Raw genomic sequence first — 16,128 nt, forward strand, 5'->3', positions numbered from 1 at the left:
TTTGAGGCTCCAGAAATAGGACGGTCATTGTCAGCTTCAGGGATGATAGTGGCTGAAGACAAAAAGGTTTGAAAGTTTTATGTGACACAGAATCATGTAGTTTTACCACAATTTATGATCTGTAGAGAATGTGCACTCTTTTCGGCCACTTCAAGTGGATGGAATTATTAACCTTTTATGTTGGTAGAAAGGTTAGTTTTCCTTTGTTTATCATCTATTGCAGTCAAGACTGTGGGCCAATGCATTTATATGAAATCAGTAATGGTACCTCATTGTTTCAGCATTCAGTGTAGGGAGTATATGTAATGCAGAATGGAGTCCATGCTAACATAACCGTGTTGGTTTATGTGGATGCAAAGTGAAACAGATGATTTGTAGCAGTGTTTTGCAAACTATTTTCCAATGTGACACAACTTTTTTCATCACCATCTTCTTAAGGGCAATTAGGGATTGACAATAAATACTGGCATTGCTAGCAATGCCCACATCCCATGAATGAATATACTAACCAATGCTGCAAATTAGTGTGACCTCAGATGCCAGCCAGTGCAATGCTCCTTCCCTCACCCCTTAAAATAGCAAAGTAACATAAAGATGGAAAGTTACAAATTGGCGTCTAGTAGAACATCATACATATGAAAACTTGTATTTTTAATGTTCTTTGTGGAAATATTATGTTGTATGCTTATGTAGTTTTCAGTCATATCTGCATTGTTGACAGAAGATGCAGCCTCTTCTGCCCACTTCACCTCACATGCGCAACCCCTAATGCCCAGCATCCTAACCCCACAACCCCTCACCTCAACAATCCAAATTCACTCACTTGGTAATCTCTTACAATAACTTTGCAACAACACTGAGCACACTGTGCACCACAGATCCCAACGTGACCAAGCCACAGCGACTGAAAACCAGCCCTGATTCACTTTGATCAGTCTGCCTCTCCCTCACCACCCGACACATCCAGACCTTTCAAACCCAGTGAATACTTTGGCTGATAATAGTCTCATGACACAAGACTGCATGAGATCCCCTTAACTTGAGAGGAGTCCCAGGGTGTAACTGTGACAATACCAGGCTGGATTCCAACTCTTGAGTGAAGTGTCTTGGTCATTTATAGCAACAACTGGCCCAGCACAGACTCCATCCTGCCCCTGTCTGTGCCCAATAGACATCCATTCTTGCCCAGCCCTGATACACACTTCTATTCTAGCTCAGACCCAGTATACTGTTTCACGCCAGCCTAGCCTGACTGAGCCCCAATACACTGCTCTGCTCCAGTTAGCCAGCACACTCCAGCTCCAGTTTCACTCTGACCTCAACTTAGAACAGATCTTCACTCCAGTCCCTGCTCTAGATTTCAGTTCAACTCTTTCTGCTCACTTATCACCGTCTCTTCAACCCTTTGGAGGATTTTGAACTTTCAAAGTCAAATCGTTCAGACTCGTTAAACTTAGCTTCTAGCTTCTCAAATGAGATGTTCTCCCTCTTCTGCCCTCACTGCCCCTACAATCATAGATTCTGTCTCTGGTGGTTGAATGATTGGCTCCTCACAAGATATGCTCATTGTTTCTTCAGTCACACTCTGCAGTCAGTTCCCTATAGCTTGGATATAAAAAATGGCTTCAGGACTGAAAATAGCAGGTTTTGGTAAATGGTTTTCAGACTGGATGACGGTGGGCAGTGATGTTCCCTAACATCAGTGCTAGGACCACTGCTTTGTTTGATTTGAGAGATGTTTTAATTTGAATATATGCATGCAAGCAGAATGGGTAGCCACGTTGCAGGTGGTATTTAATATGCAGAAGTTTGAGGTGATACATTCTGGCTTGTGAGATAGAGAGAGGCAATATAGATTAAATTGCGCAATTCTGAAGAGTGTACAAGGGCAAATGAACCTGAGGGTTCATGCAGATAAATCTTTGAAGGTAGCAGCATATTAGAGTGGTGAGCAAATGCATAGAATCTAGGACTTGATAATTAAAGGCATTGAGGACAAAAACTGGAAGGTTATGCTGCATCTGTCTCTCTTTTTCTCTTTGAGGCAAAGGTGACCATGTTCTTCTTCTTCTGGGGTATTTTCCAGAGCTCTGATGGATACGTAGGTGACTTGCAAGACTAATCAATGCCTGGAAGGTTCTGCTGCAAATAGGATAGAATACCACAGATGGATTTGAGTTTTGGATGAGTTGCTGGCTGAGATTTCCTTACTTTGCATTTTCTCTCCACTTGCTTTTGAAGGAAACCACATTATTTTTTCTTTAGTTGTGCCAGATGCAGCGATTCAGAGTGTCCTTGTAGTGCTTCCTTTGACCACCATGAGAGTGTACCCCAGACTCGAGCATTCCATAAAAAATTGGTAAGCGAGTCTCGGGCATCCTGGCTACGTGACATGACAGCCTGACTCAGTTGAACTTGTATAAAAATCTGGTTAGGCCACAACTGGAGTATTGTGTTCACTTCTGATCACCACACTTCCTGAAGGTTGTGAGGGTCTCTAAAGGATGCAGAAGAAATTTGCTAGAATGGTTCCAGGGATGAGGGCTTTTACCTACAAGGTTCCATTAGAGAAGTTGTGGTTCTCCTTGAAGCAAAGGAGACTTAGGGGAATTTTTCTAGCAATGTGCAAGATTATGATAGATAGGGTAAACAGAACCTTTTGCTATTTTCTAATTTTACAAGGATTGCAGGCACAAGAAATGTAGAGTAGGATGTGAGGAGAACTTTTGTATTCAGTGAGTAATGATGAACCAGACCTCATTGTCTATGAGGGTTGTGGAAGTGAAGAGGATGAATAATTTCCAAAGGAAATTGGACACTCAAATGGAGTAAATTTTAAGGACTACAGGATTTTAGTTGTGATTGCGATTGGTTGGATTGCTTTACAGATCACTGCCAGTGCCACACTGGAGTGAATATAGGAATATAACGTTAGAACAGATGAATGCTTCGTGGAGAGAGAGTGCAGGAGGGTGGGCATTAGATTCCCAAGGTATTGGGACCATTTCTGGGGACTTGGAAACTGAATAACTTGAACGAATTACATCTAAAAAGAACAAGACCAACATCTTTGCAGGGGGGTTTTCTAATGCTGTTGGGGTGGATTTACACTAGGGTGGCAGTGAGATAAGATCCTGGTAAGTAGTTCAGAGGGAAGACCAGCTGAAATGGAATTAGAAGTTAAAACAAAAGTGAGTGAATCTAGAAAGCAAAGGAAAAAGATAGGCAAGAAAGAAGTGTGTTCTGCCAAACTAAGTAGAATATATTTTAGTGCAAGGATACTGCGGAATAAGATGGACGAGCTGAGGAGACAAATAGAAACATGGGGGTATGGTAATAAAATCAAAACTGAGACTTGGTTGAAAAGTATGTAGGATTAACACCTCAGCATTGATGGATATCAGATATTCAGATGATAGAGAAGGGAGAGAGAATGTGCGTCACAATATTCATCAAGGAATCAATTGTGGATTGTGGCATTGGAAGGGATGATATCTTGCAAAATTTAGGCCATTTGGGTAGAAGTAAGAGAACATGAAAGGACTAAACATGCTGTTGGATGTATACTGCCCACAAACAGTCAGGGAGAGATCAAATATGTAATCAAATTTCAGAAGTGTGAGAGTGATATGACAGTAATAGGGGTTTAAACTACCTTTCTTTTAACTTGGATGATTTTATTGTGCAAGGTACAGAGGGAACAAAATTCTTAAATTGCATCCAAAAATGGAGGAACAGATGTGGATCTAATATTCAGAAATGAGCCCAGGTGTAGGAAGGTGTATCAGTAGGAAACAGAGTTTTGGCAATGTGACTCCAAGTTTGATTTAGGATAGTTATGGAAAAGGTTAGCATGGGCTGGATATAAAAGTGCTAAATGGAAGAAAGGGACATTTATGTCCCTTGCTATCTATGGTTCTCTGATTCTGATCCTACCCTTTGCCTTTACAAGAACAAATACACCCTGTATTCTCACTATTTCTTCCTTGAATGTCTCTGTATTTTGACACAGATTTATATGCAAGTAGCTGTTCTCAGTGCACATGGGCCAAATCGTGGGGGTAGCCAGGAGTCTTGACGAGGGTAATGCATTTGATGTGGTCTACATGGACTATAGTATGACATTTGATAAAATCCTTCATGGCACACATGTCAAGAATGTAAGAGCCTGTGGAATCCAAGGCAGTGTGTTACATTGGATTCAAAACTGCTGACAGGCAGGGAGCAGAGGGTGATGGTGGAGGGATGTTTTTGTGACTGGAAGCCTGTTTCCAGTAGAGTTCCAAAGACCTAGTGCTGAGGACCTTTTGTCGTACAAGCAGAGCAGAGGCAAATGGAGTACAACCTGGAAAAGTGTGAAGTAATGTGTATGTGGAGGCAAGGGATTACGTTACGCATGATAAGATCCTGGCAAGATCAGAGAGACCTTGATGTGCGTATCTGCAAATCCTTGAAGTTAGCAGGGCAAGTATAAGTTGGTTAAGAAGGCATATGGGATATTTGTCTTTATTAGCCTAGGAGGGAGGTTATGCTGAACTGTATATAAAATGCTGGTTAAGCCACAAATGAAGTAATGCCTGCAGTTCTGGTCACCACGTTATAGAAAGGTCATGATTGGAGTAGCGAAGGTGCGAAGGAGATTTACCAGGAAACTTGCCAGGTTTGGGGTTCTGAGCTATAAAGAAAGAGTTTTAGGGTGGTGTTGTTCTTCAAGCAACACAAGTTGAGAAGGGATCTGTTAGAGGTGTAAAGATTCTGAAGGACATAGAGTGGATAGGATGGCACTTAGTCCATTCATAGAGGGGTCAATAACCAGAGAGTTTAAGCTATGAGGCATAAAGCTAAGAGGAGTATTGAGGTTGTGGACTCTGGAACTTGCAGCCTGAAAGCATGGTTCAGACAGGAACTCGCCTAACATTTAAGCAGTATATAGGTATTCATTTGTGTTACTATAGCCTCCAGTGCTATTTGCAAAAAAAAACTGGAAAATGGGATTCATGCAGTCATATGTTTGCTGACCAGTCCAGGCAGGATGGGCTGAATGACTGCCTCTTGTGCTGTAATTGCCAATGAGACGCAACTAATCAAGTTAGGGGAACAAGTGCAGACTCTCCCTCTCAATTGCTCACTAGTACAACTCTGTGTGTTTTGAGGCAGGGGTAAGTCCATTGCTAAGCATTTACATGGGACAATTGCTTGAGTTTTGGCCTAGGACTATAAAATGTTGCTAACCTGGTGCTGCTAATTTGTGTTGTCTTTCCACACAATTATGTACTTTTTTCTGACTAGCTCTCAGTAAAATCTCGAATATTATTTTGTAACTGCCTTAAACAATAAACAAATTCAGCTTGAAAGCTGGATAGATAAAGTGACCTAGAACTAGCAATTGATCAGCAGATTTCTCTTCAACATCTATATAAAAACTGTTCAGGAATTGTCTAATGTGAGTAGATGAGATTTTTACATTGAGATAGCAGTTACAATTGATCCTTAACCACAGCCAACTTTTAAATGAAATGTTTACATTTTGTGATCTCCAGATGATCCTTATTAATAGGTTGCCTTTTAAAGGCCTTTACCAAGAGAGTAAGTCTATTTTAAAACCTATAATTGATGTAGATGCAGCAAATGTCGAAGAAAGAAATTGAAGACTTGCTTCGCCGTGGTGCCTATGGTGCAATAATGGATGAAGAAGACGAGGGTTCTAAATTTTGTGAGGAGGACATTGATCAGATTCTCATGCGACGGACAAAGACAATTACCATTGAATCAGAAGGAAGAGGTTCCACATTTGCTAAGGTAATTAAAATATCAGATGGTTTAGTTCAACAGAATTCCATTGCTGTCACGTTGCGTTTGGGAACACTTCTGGAAAAAGAAAGCAGACATCAGGCTGGAATACGGTGTTGGTCTCAATAACTGGCAATAAAGGCAAAATTTGATTAAATGATAGTTTTGTGAGGAATGACCAAGATTCTCTTTAGTACGGTTTTGTCAACGTCCAGCAGCAAATAGTTTAGATTTCCATATTTCCTGCAATCAGTTTTGATAGAATGAAATGTACCTCAGCATTTCTACATACCACATAACAAGTGCTTAACCACAGCATTTCTAAGTGCCATAAAAATTTATGGTAGAAAGAATCTTAAAAAGATGAATTTTCCCTGGAGTTAAAAGTGTGTACCTATTTTTATGCTTAGATTTTCTTTTAAAGCTCACTGATCTTCCTATTGCTTCACACACAGCATGTTAGCAAGTACGTCATCTTCCCTGGCCTGCTCTGCCCTGTACTTCTTTGCCCCTGCCTTTCACTTTCGTCAGCCAGCTCCACCTGACTTATGGGTTGCTCTGTCCCGACCAATGCTGCTCATGTTCTGACTGGATACCTGCTCTTTTGACCCCCACACTCTTGTTCTACCTCATTGGTTCTTTCAACTATATGAGCATAGGAACGGGAGTAGCCCGTTGGGTCTGCCGACCCCTCTGCACCATTCAGTTGGATCATGGATGATTGTCTACTTCAAGGCTACTCTCCTGCACTATATCTATATCATTTGATATCAATTCGCTCGAAAAATCGAGAATTTTCTGTCTTGAACAGGTTAGCAAATAAGATTAGTGGTGAAGTTGTAGTCCTTGAAATAGGAGGACATCTGGGAGTGGAATACTCCATTTTGGGAGCAGATGTAGCGGAGGCAGGGGAATTGGAAGTATGGGATCGCATTCTTGCAGGAGGGTGGGTGGGAGGGAGGAGGTGTTGTCCAGGTAGCTGTGGGAGTTGGTGGGTTTGAAATTAATGTCGGTGTTGAGGTGGTTACCATAGATGGAGACGAAAAGGTCCAGGAAGGGGAGGGAAGTATCAGAGGTGGCCCAGGTGAATTTGAGGTTGGGGTGAAAGGTGTTAGTGAAGTTGATGAACTGTTCAAGCTGACTCCAGCATCTGCAGTTCTTGCTGTCTCCTTTTGTTAACAGTGTTATCTTACCTCCTCTTTCCTTTTTCTTTCCCTCCTAAAAGCCAAATATCCATGGATATTGAGTTCCCAATCTTAGTATCCCTGAACTACATTTCCATTATGACATTTAAATCATAACCATTTACCTAATTCAAATCATCATCTATTTTGCAAATGCTGTATGTATTCAGAGTGCCTTTAATTCTGCGAATTGAACATTGTTCTTTATTCTGACCCTGTTTAATACTTGCTTGTGCTTCATCTGTCTTTTATTTTTGCATTTGACTTTTCGACTTCCTTTTAGTTTTGCTTTCCTTGAATCTCAACTCCCTCTGAGTTCTCACCCCCCTGCCAATTTGGTTTATACCTCCCTATAGCACCAGCAAATCTCTATGTAATCATGTTAATCCTGTCCTGCTAAGGGCAACTCATCCATTTTACATAGTCCCACTTGACTCCGTACCCATCATTAGAATTACAGAACAACAAGTTCATATGAGCAATTCTGAAAATGTCTGTATCCACATTTGTAATGGAAGTTATGCATGTCAATTTGTCATTCCATACTTCTTCCATTGTGGATGTAATTTATAGGTGAAACAAGAGTAACACCCAACAACTAAGGCTTCATGGATGTTAAGTGAGCACAAGGGGGAAATTTTTACTGATTAGACAGATATAAGTTTTCAATGATACAATGTCATTCATGACTGCCTTTCCATAGCTTAATTATGTTGTTGTAATCTAATTTGTAAAATGTCAATACACATTGATCAGTAGTTCTAAATTTAAAAGTAAATATTTCTGTAATTTATAATTTGACCATGCTAAGCCACAGACTGGATGCCTGTGCAGTTCATGTGTCTTGGTCATGTTCCTTTTGGCATCCCTGTTACTCAGATTCTGTTTGCATGCTTATTTTGACCAACCCATTTCTTAGTCCACTGTTTGGCTTTTTTGAACTTTATAAGCTTAATAACTTCATAGTGTGAAAGCAGGCCATTTGGTCTGTCGAGTCCACACCAACCCTCCAAAAAGCATCCCACCCAGACCCACCCTCTACTCTATCCTATCCCTGCATTTACCACTGTAGACGCTATCGGCAGTTTAGCATAGCCAACCCACCTAACCTGCATATCTTTGGACTGAGGAAGGAAACGCATGCAGACACAGAGAATGTGCAAACTCATTCTCCATGTCTGCATGGCCCACATTTTCCATGTTTGCATGTGTTTCCTTCCACACATTTACCCGAGGCTGGAATTGAACCTGGGTCCCAGGTGCTGCGAGGCAGCAGTGCTAGCCGCTGAGCCATCGTGCTGACTTAAAAGCAGCTGTTGCGTCTCTGAGCCTGGCAGAGTTATAGGTGTTTTCTGTGTGCAATGTTTTCTTTTAAAAAAAACTTTAGAAATGGTCAATCGTTAAAAACTTCATAAGAAATTGTAACAAGATTGAGGGGTAGTTGCCAGCTGTAGTGTAATTCTAGCATATATTTAATGTGAGAAGTGCCAGCTTTAATACAGCCCTTCATTAACTTACTATTTTATATCACGCTCAGAAGGAGTAAGGGAAAACAGCAACTGTAGGCCAGTTAGCTCACATCTATCATTGAAAAAAATGTTCAAAAATAATTTATGAAATTCTCACATGTTTGTTAATCAGGAATTCAAATCATAACTTTTTGTAGTATAGTTTCAAAGCCAGAAGATGACACTCAGTGATCAATATTTGGATTAATTTTTTTGTAATGTTTTTTGAATAATACTTTGGATTTTGAACACTACTTCAAGAATATATTTAACTTTCAGGCAAGTTTTGTGGCATCAGGCAACAGAAGTGACATTGCTTTGGATGATCCTAACTTCTGGCAGAAATGGGCAAAGAAAGCTGAAATTGATCTTGAAGCCGTACATGGAAGGGTATATCAATTTAGCATTTGTGTATTTTTCAATATTTCAAAAATGTAACTTCTGACAATAACCTTTAGAGAAAATTGTTTTTATTTTTTCTTTATTTTGCTTACAGAACAGCTTAGTTATTGACACACCAAGAGTAAGGAAACAAACCAGACCTTACAATGCTGCTAAAGATGAGCTGGCAGAATTATCAGAGGCAGAGAGTGATGGGGAAGACAGACCCAAACTACGCAGACCTTATGACCGATGTCACGCATATGGAAGAACAGAGTGTTTCAGAATTGAGAAGAACCTGCTAATTTATGGGTATAAAATTTTCCAAGCAATTTTATGTAACAGTAAAGTAACAATTAGAAAACCATGTGTCAGATGTTGATTACTTGCATTGCCACCAAATAATATTTTGGGTATGTTATGACCAAGGCTGGAGCGGTGCACGGATTTATTTCTTGTCCTAGTCCTCCTCCTGGTGATAACAAGTTTTAAATTTAATCAAAGTGATAGTTTGGCTAATTACATACATTTTATACTGTATCTAGTTTAGTATTAGAAACAGTTCATTCATGTTTCTTTTGTCCACAAAGAATAGCTAGCTTATTACAGATAAAACTCTCAATCAAATCTTATGAAAACTTCACAAGATATAATGATCCATCACTTTCAATGACCTGGCCTAGAAACTCCCTCAAAAAGTCACTCTGCCTTGGATTTCCTCAGCAACTGCTGATGTTCGGGTGGTCCAATTCCCTTTCCTGGAACTAAACTGCCCTGCATTCCTAGAAACTGTACACCAGTACGTACTCAAAGGCACAACCTATGCACACAGTCTTCCAGTATTACTACCTATCACCTTTGAACTCCACCTCAGTGACTTCCAAATTTGCTTGAGTGACTTATTAAACATCTTGCAGCACACGCCCATTCTTCCCACGATAGATGCTTTGTGTGACAAAACCTTTGAATGGCTCCATTCACACAGTTTGTTCCATAAGAATCTATAATTTTTCAGCATTTGTACTAATTGTTTTAGTACCTCAAGTACTTGAAGTAAACTAAAATGGGTTATTACCTACTTTTAATAGACTAGCACGTTTGTTCTGACATTGACAAAGGTATGTTAGAGAATTGACTGTTATAAATAGAATGTTGTACAATTGTAAATAACCTTTTAGTGAAGTAACTGGCAGCATTTTCTATTTATTGTGGTTAAAAGTATAAAAATGTTAACATGCTTTTACTCAAAATATGTAAAACTTAATACAAAGCACAAATTTAAAACTTACCAACAGGTATTTTGTGATGTTGCTTAGTAAGTCAGGTGATGTGCGAAAGTATAAGGACAGATGATGATGCACTGTGCAATGTACAATATGTTCTCCAAAGAATAGTTAGTGTCACTTTCGGCAGCCATCAAGTAACTGATAGGTTTATTTAAAAACAAAAATCAGGATAATTAGAGGCTAATTGTGATATGGTAAGGAAATATTGAAGACTGAAACACAGCTGTACTTCACTTCCTCAAACATGGGCAAGTGATGGCTAGTGGTATTATCTCCAGACGAGTAATCCAGAAATCAAGAATATAGCCTAGAGACCTGGATACAAACCAATATGGCAGATGGGGAGTCTGAATTAAAAGTCTAATGATGACTTTGACACCGTTGTCAGTTGTTATAAAAATCCAGCAGGTTCACTAATATCCTTTCGGGAAGGAAGTCTTCTGTCCTTAGCTGCTGTGGCCTATAGTAACTGCAAAATCACGGCAATGTGGTTGACTCCCTCAGAAATGACTCAGCAAGCTACTCTGCTCAAGGGCAACTAGAGATGGGCAATAACTGCTGACCCAGCTAATGACACCCACATCCCATGACTGAATTTTTAAAAAAATTAATCACTGAGAAAATCCCATTATAGTTTTTCCCAACTAAATAAACAACCACATCAAAGTTCAGTTGTTTGACATCTAATTCCAAGTCAAGATTATTTTCAGCATTTTCCAAGCAGTCAGAATTGCTAGAAATTCCTCATTTAGTTGTTCTGTGGTTACTTAACACATGCACTCTTTATCTAAAATAATAGAGGAATCATAACTATTAACTCTAGTGTGAATTACAAATTCAAAGCCATTTAAAGTATGTTTGATTTTTCATTTTTTTTTTAAGCAATGCACAAAAAATTTGGTATTTTAGTTGGATTTCATTGTGTTCCAGGTGGGATCGCTGGAAAGACATTCTATCACATGGGCGGTTTAAGAGACGACTGGTGGAACAGGATGTGGAGACAATCTGTCGTGCACTCTTAGTATATTGCCTTGCTCACTACAGAGGAGATGAAAAGATTAAGAGTTTCATCTGGGATCTCATTACCCCGACAGAAGATGGACAGACGAAAGAACTGCAAAACCACCTAGGTAACAACCTTGTCAGCAAGCTTTTGCAAGTGCATCAATAATTTTTGAGTTCCATTATAACATTGCAATGCTAAGTGTCAACCATAATATGTGATTTGTACTTTCAAGCAAAGCTACGGATTCAGTTTAGCACGAATGCTTTCAGACATATTCGTATATCCGTAAGTGCACAGCAGCCGGAGCAGATCATGTGTTGAATGTGTGCATTTTTAAATATTGATTAAAAAAGGATCATGTTTGTAAAATTTAATGAATTAACAATCTGCTGTGAAGTACTACTACACTGAGGCTTTGATATGATATGCAGGGCAAGACTGACATCTGGCTATCAACCCATTTAGGGTATATTGTTCTTTCCTGAATTTTGATCATCACAACTGTTTTTAGAACCATGCAAGAAGACAGCATGAGTTTATACAATAATTTCACAAGTTAGCGCAACACAGAATGCAGAAGACCAAATGGGTGTTTATTTGCATTCACACATCTTCACTCCTTTCAGTTTTTGGGAGTGAGTAACTTTACAAAAGTTACTAAGACAACTCAGAAAAAGAGTTATTTTAAAACCTGATGCTTTTAAAAATAAAGCCTATTTATACTAGATACAAATGTAAAGCCACAACACAAATGACAAAGCCTTGGGTATCCATTGGACACAACCTTAGAACAGCAGAAGATACCGTCCTGACACACAAACTAAGAGATGCTGGCTGTTTATTATTAATAAGCAAAACATCAATCCATTGAACTTCTCAAGTACACACCAGTGTAGTGATCTATACGCACTGGGTTGGCACAGTAGTTCAGTGGTTAGCACTGTTGCCTCTCAGCGCTGGGGACCTGGGTTTGATTATCTTCTCGGGTAGCTGCCTGTGTGGAGTTTGCATGTTCTCCCCATGTAGATCGTCACATAAGATATGTTTTCACCAAGATATCCTATAAGGTAGGATTTCTACCTCCAGCTTTCCTCCGGATGCTCCAGTTTCTTCCCATAGTCCAAAAATGTGCAGATTAGGTGCATTGGCTGTGCTGAATTGCCCATAGTGTTCAGGGATGTGTACTTTAGGAAAAAGGTGTAGGGGGATGGGTCTGCTTGGGATGCGCTTTGGATGGTTGGTATGGATTTGTTGGGCCGAAAGACCTGTTTCCACACTATAGGATTCTATGATGATACTGTCATGAAGCATCTATATGGTGAACCTGACTAAAGGGATTCCAATAGTTTCTAGCTACAGAACTATCAGGCAAGATAAATTCTAAATCTATCAGAATAGAATCTCAGATCCCTGGCTTGAGTAGTGAAACCACACCTTTTAAACAAAGCTAAACTCACTTAAAGAACTTCATAGTTGGGCAAATATCTCAGTTGGTGGCAAAAGAGATGGCACTTATAATATTATAGATATATCCATATTTAATCCTACAGGGATTGCAGTTGAAAATGCCATATACTGTTAAGTATTGGTTTGACCATATAGTGTGCTATATTCATTATTTCTGATCTTGAGTTGGCTATTAATTAATAGATGCATAGGGTTCAATCCCAAACAGTGATAAATATCTTGTGGGAAAGTGCAAAGTAGCTTGTCTCTTGATTAACCTACCATTCATAACATCACTACAATAATTACTGTGGAAGTACTGTACATTTTTGTAGGCATCTCTGCATTTCAGAGGTAATTTAACACTCATGCTGTCAGTCATATTCATACACCCTTCAACAGCAGGAGCAATCCGAATTAACTTTGTCTCCATTTAACGTAAGTTCAACTTTCTGTAATTACATTTTAATGGAACCTGACTGTACTGAGTTTCTACACATCTTGTACTCCTTTCCTATACAGGCAATTAGAATCTAGTGAATGCAGCTGGTAGTGGAGTTTTTGAATTCTCTGACTCAATTCAACTGGGTAATATGACAAAGTCTGCTTGCACTCGTTTTGAAATGTTTGCAATACTGATCTAACTGTAGTGTTGGTTACCAAAATACCTTCTAGGATATCTTGGTGAAAACCATATCTTATGTGATGATCTACGACTTCAATTGAAATACCATTCAACCTTTCCACCAGGTCCTCCCAGGAGCAATTATCAGGCTTGGTTGTAGGCAGTTTCATGTATGCGAGGAAAACATGGCAATCATCTCACCATAAGTGCTATTATTGAAGTGGTTAAGATCAGTTCTTTTGCACAGTAAAGATAATGTGCCATTGGTCGAAGCGTATAGGCAATTCTATTTTTCTAGCCCTAAACATAATGTTTTTGCATATTATTGGCATATAAATCATCCTCCTTCTCAGCCATGAAATGCTACACTGAGAAACTCAATTTTTAGCTCAAAACGTGTTTTTTACTTGGCTAAATTTGTAATTCACACATTGGATCAAGCAGGTAATATTGTGCTGTGAAGAAGTTGCAATGGAGTTTAAGACATGTCCACACTGAGATGAATGCACATAGCATGGCAAGTGAAGACAGAAATCAGTTCTTCAACAGAAAGAAATGTGAAGCTGCTTCCAAAGTTTTAAAAATTGTAATGTTTGCGAACTTGTCAAATAAGTGCTACAACAGTGGCCTTAAGTGTTAGTGCAAAACTAGTGCAAGAATGGAAGAAGAAAACAATTCTGGTGAAGAAGACCAAACATGAGAAGACTAAGTTTCATGGTGGTACTAGCCGGTATCGCTAACGGAATAAATGTTGAGACCTTCATTATTTTTGTACTTTATCATTTTTGGTTTGGAACTATGAGCAGAAGGTGACCTTTTGAGCTGTAAGTAGCAGCTTGTCATCTTTATAAAAAACAACAAGAGAACAAACAAACTGAAATCTTTATAAGACCAAATCTGGACATTAGTTGCAGGTTGATTTTGGTTTAAAGTACTGTATAGACATTTCAACTCGAGAGAGGCATTGCATTGTGCAGAAACAAATGACGGATGTTTGATTGTTAACATGGGCCTCTCGGGGAGTTTGGTTCCAAGAGAATGTTCAAACAAACAGAAGCTCAAGCTTGTACTGGTTTAGAACTATGTTTTCAAAAGAAGGACTGTGGCTACCCAAGCCACAGGATGGTGGTTTGATTGCTGCTTGGTTATCCTCCCATTATCAACTACTGAAAGCCCAGAGAATAAAATTTCAGTAGTACGAATTAATGAATATTCCTTGGAGCCTACTTGAAGCTACTGGCATTGATCAGTGTCATCAGAAACCGAAGAAGATACAATCCCATGTGCCTGTGATATTATGGATCAATGAAGACTGCTTAAGTGAACTGGCTGGTTGCATCTCCTCCTCTTAATCTTTTAATTTATCCCATAACTGTATTTCTGTGTCTGAGACTGGGGGCTAGAAACAAAAGATTGGGTTTCAGTCATAATTAATTAGATTACTTTGTTTAACTTCATTTAGCTAAAGCTACTGTATTAATGATAAATTAGTAATTCTTTTGTTTAACCTATAAACCTGGTGTCTGGTTTGGCGATACACAAATTCTGGTACTGGTTATTCTAAAAGTCTGGCTATGAACCATTGACATCAATTTTAAGGATCATTGAATGTTTTAATTTTACTGTGCTGTGAATACAGGGATCAGGAGGCTGATTTGATTTGGATACTGTCTTCATGTTGTAACGCAAATCTAAAGCCTATGATGATTTTCAAATGTAAAACTACCTCAGACATTAACTACAGATGCTTTTGTGCATATCCATGGCAAAATTGAATGGATAAAGATGAAGTGAATCAATAATATGTGGAATTGGCATCCAGTAGCCTGCGTGAATAATGCAGCTTATTAATGCTTGACATGTTCATATCCCATATAACCAAAGACCAAGAACTGCCTGTGAAAATGTAACACCCGCTCTGTAGTTATTACCCTACCAGGGGGTCGCATATGTGTAGTTCAGGCTTTAGACATGTACGATACAAGCCATTCAAGGATCATGTGCACCCCAAATGGAATAAGTGAATTATTGACAGGAAAAAATCTTCATTGAGTGGAAATATGCATGCTGTCTCATTTGATTTTTTATTTTTGTGGTTTCATTGTTAGAGGTAGTGTATTGGTGTGAAGACAGAATTGGCTAATGGGCAAGAAATAGTGAATAAGGGTTTTTTTCATGTTGCCAACTTTGACAAAGTAGGGTTCCACAAGGATCAGTCCTGGGACCACAGCTGTTTACAATACATACTAATGACTTGGAGGAAGGAGGCAAATGTGTACTATCGCCAAATTCGCACATAACATGACATAAGAATAGGTGGAAAAGCCAGGTGTGAGGAGGCCATAAGCAGTTTACAGAGAGATATTGATAGGTTAAGTTATTGGGCAAGAAGTTGGTAGATGGAGTACACTGTGGGGAAAAATGTCAAGTTGTTCAGTTTGGAAAGAGAATAAAAGAACAGTATTATTTAAATGGAGAAAAAACAATTCCCAGGTACCGACCTCCATAGTAGTGTTCTGGACCAGACCAAACCACCTCAAAAGGAGGTAGCCTAGACCATAAGATTTTCTTATTTTTCTTATGTTCCAGATGCAATTTGATTGATTGACCAGGCTTGAAGCAAAACACATTTTATTCCTACACTGTTGTTAAAGTACAAACAAAGAAGAATTAAAATAACTTTACTGGAAAACTTAACAAAAGAATAAATTATTTAACTATAAACAGTGACTGTTCCAATATAATAACATCCCATAAACACCCCTGGCAAAGGCAAATTTGGTAAAATAGATAAAAACCAAAAGAACTGCGGATGCTGTAAATCAGGAACAAAAACAAAGTTGCTGGAAAAGCTCAGCAGGTCTGGCAGCATCTGTGGAGGAGAAAACAGAGTTAACGTTTC

The 16,128-nt window shown here is 39.0% G+C and overlaps 1 protein-coding gene across 5 annotated transcripts in view; it reads left to right on the forward strand.

The window, feature by feature from the left end:
- The window catches only part of chd9 (chromodomain helicase DNA binding protein 9), a 459,302-nt gene that overhangs the window by 394,847 nt on the left and 48,327 nt on the right, over window positions 1-16,128 (forward strand). For all 5 annotated transcript variants that reach the window (XM_048605559.1, XM_048605561.1, XM_048605560.1 and 2 more), the window contains 4 exons: window positions 5,620-5,799; window positions 8,762-8,872; window positions 8,979-9,175; window positions 11,080-11,279. In XM_048605559.1, coding sequence (XP_048461516.1) covers window positions 5,620-5,799; window positions 8,762-8,872; window positions 8,979-9,175; window positions 11,080-11,279 — 688 coding nt within the window. The remainder of the gene's footprint in view (window positions 1-5,619; window positions 5,800-8,761; window positions 8,873-8,978; window positions 9,176-11,079; window positions 11,280-16,128) is intronic.

This window comes from Rhincodon typus, chromosome 15 (genome assembly GCF_021869965.1).
Source record: "Rhincodon typus isolate 14 chromosome 15, sRhiTyp1.1, whole genome shotgun sequence".
NCBI classification, from domain to species: Eukaryota; Metazoa; Chordata; class Chondrichthyes; order Orectolobiformes; family Rhincodontidae; genus Rhincodon; species Rhincodon typus.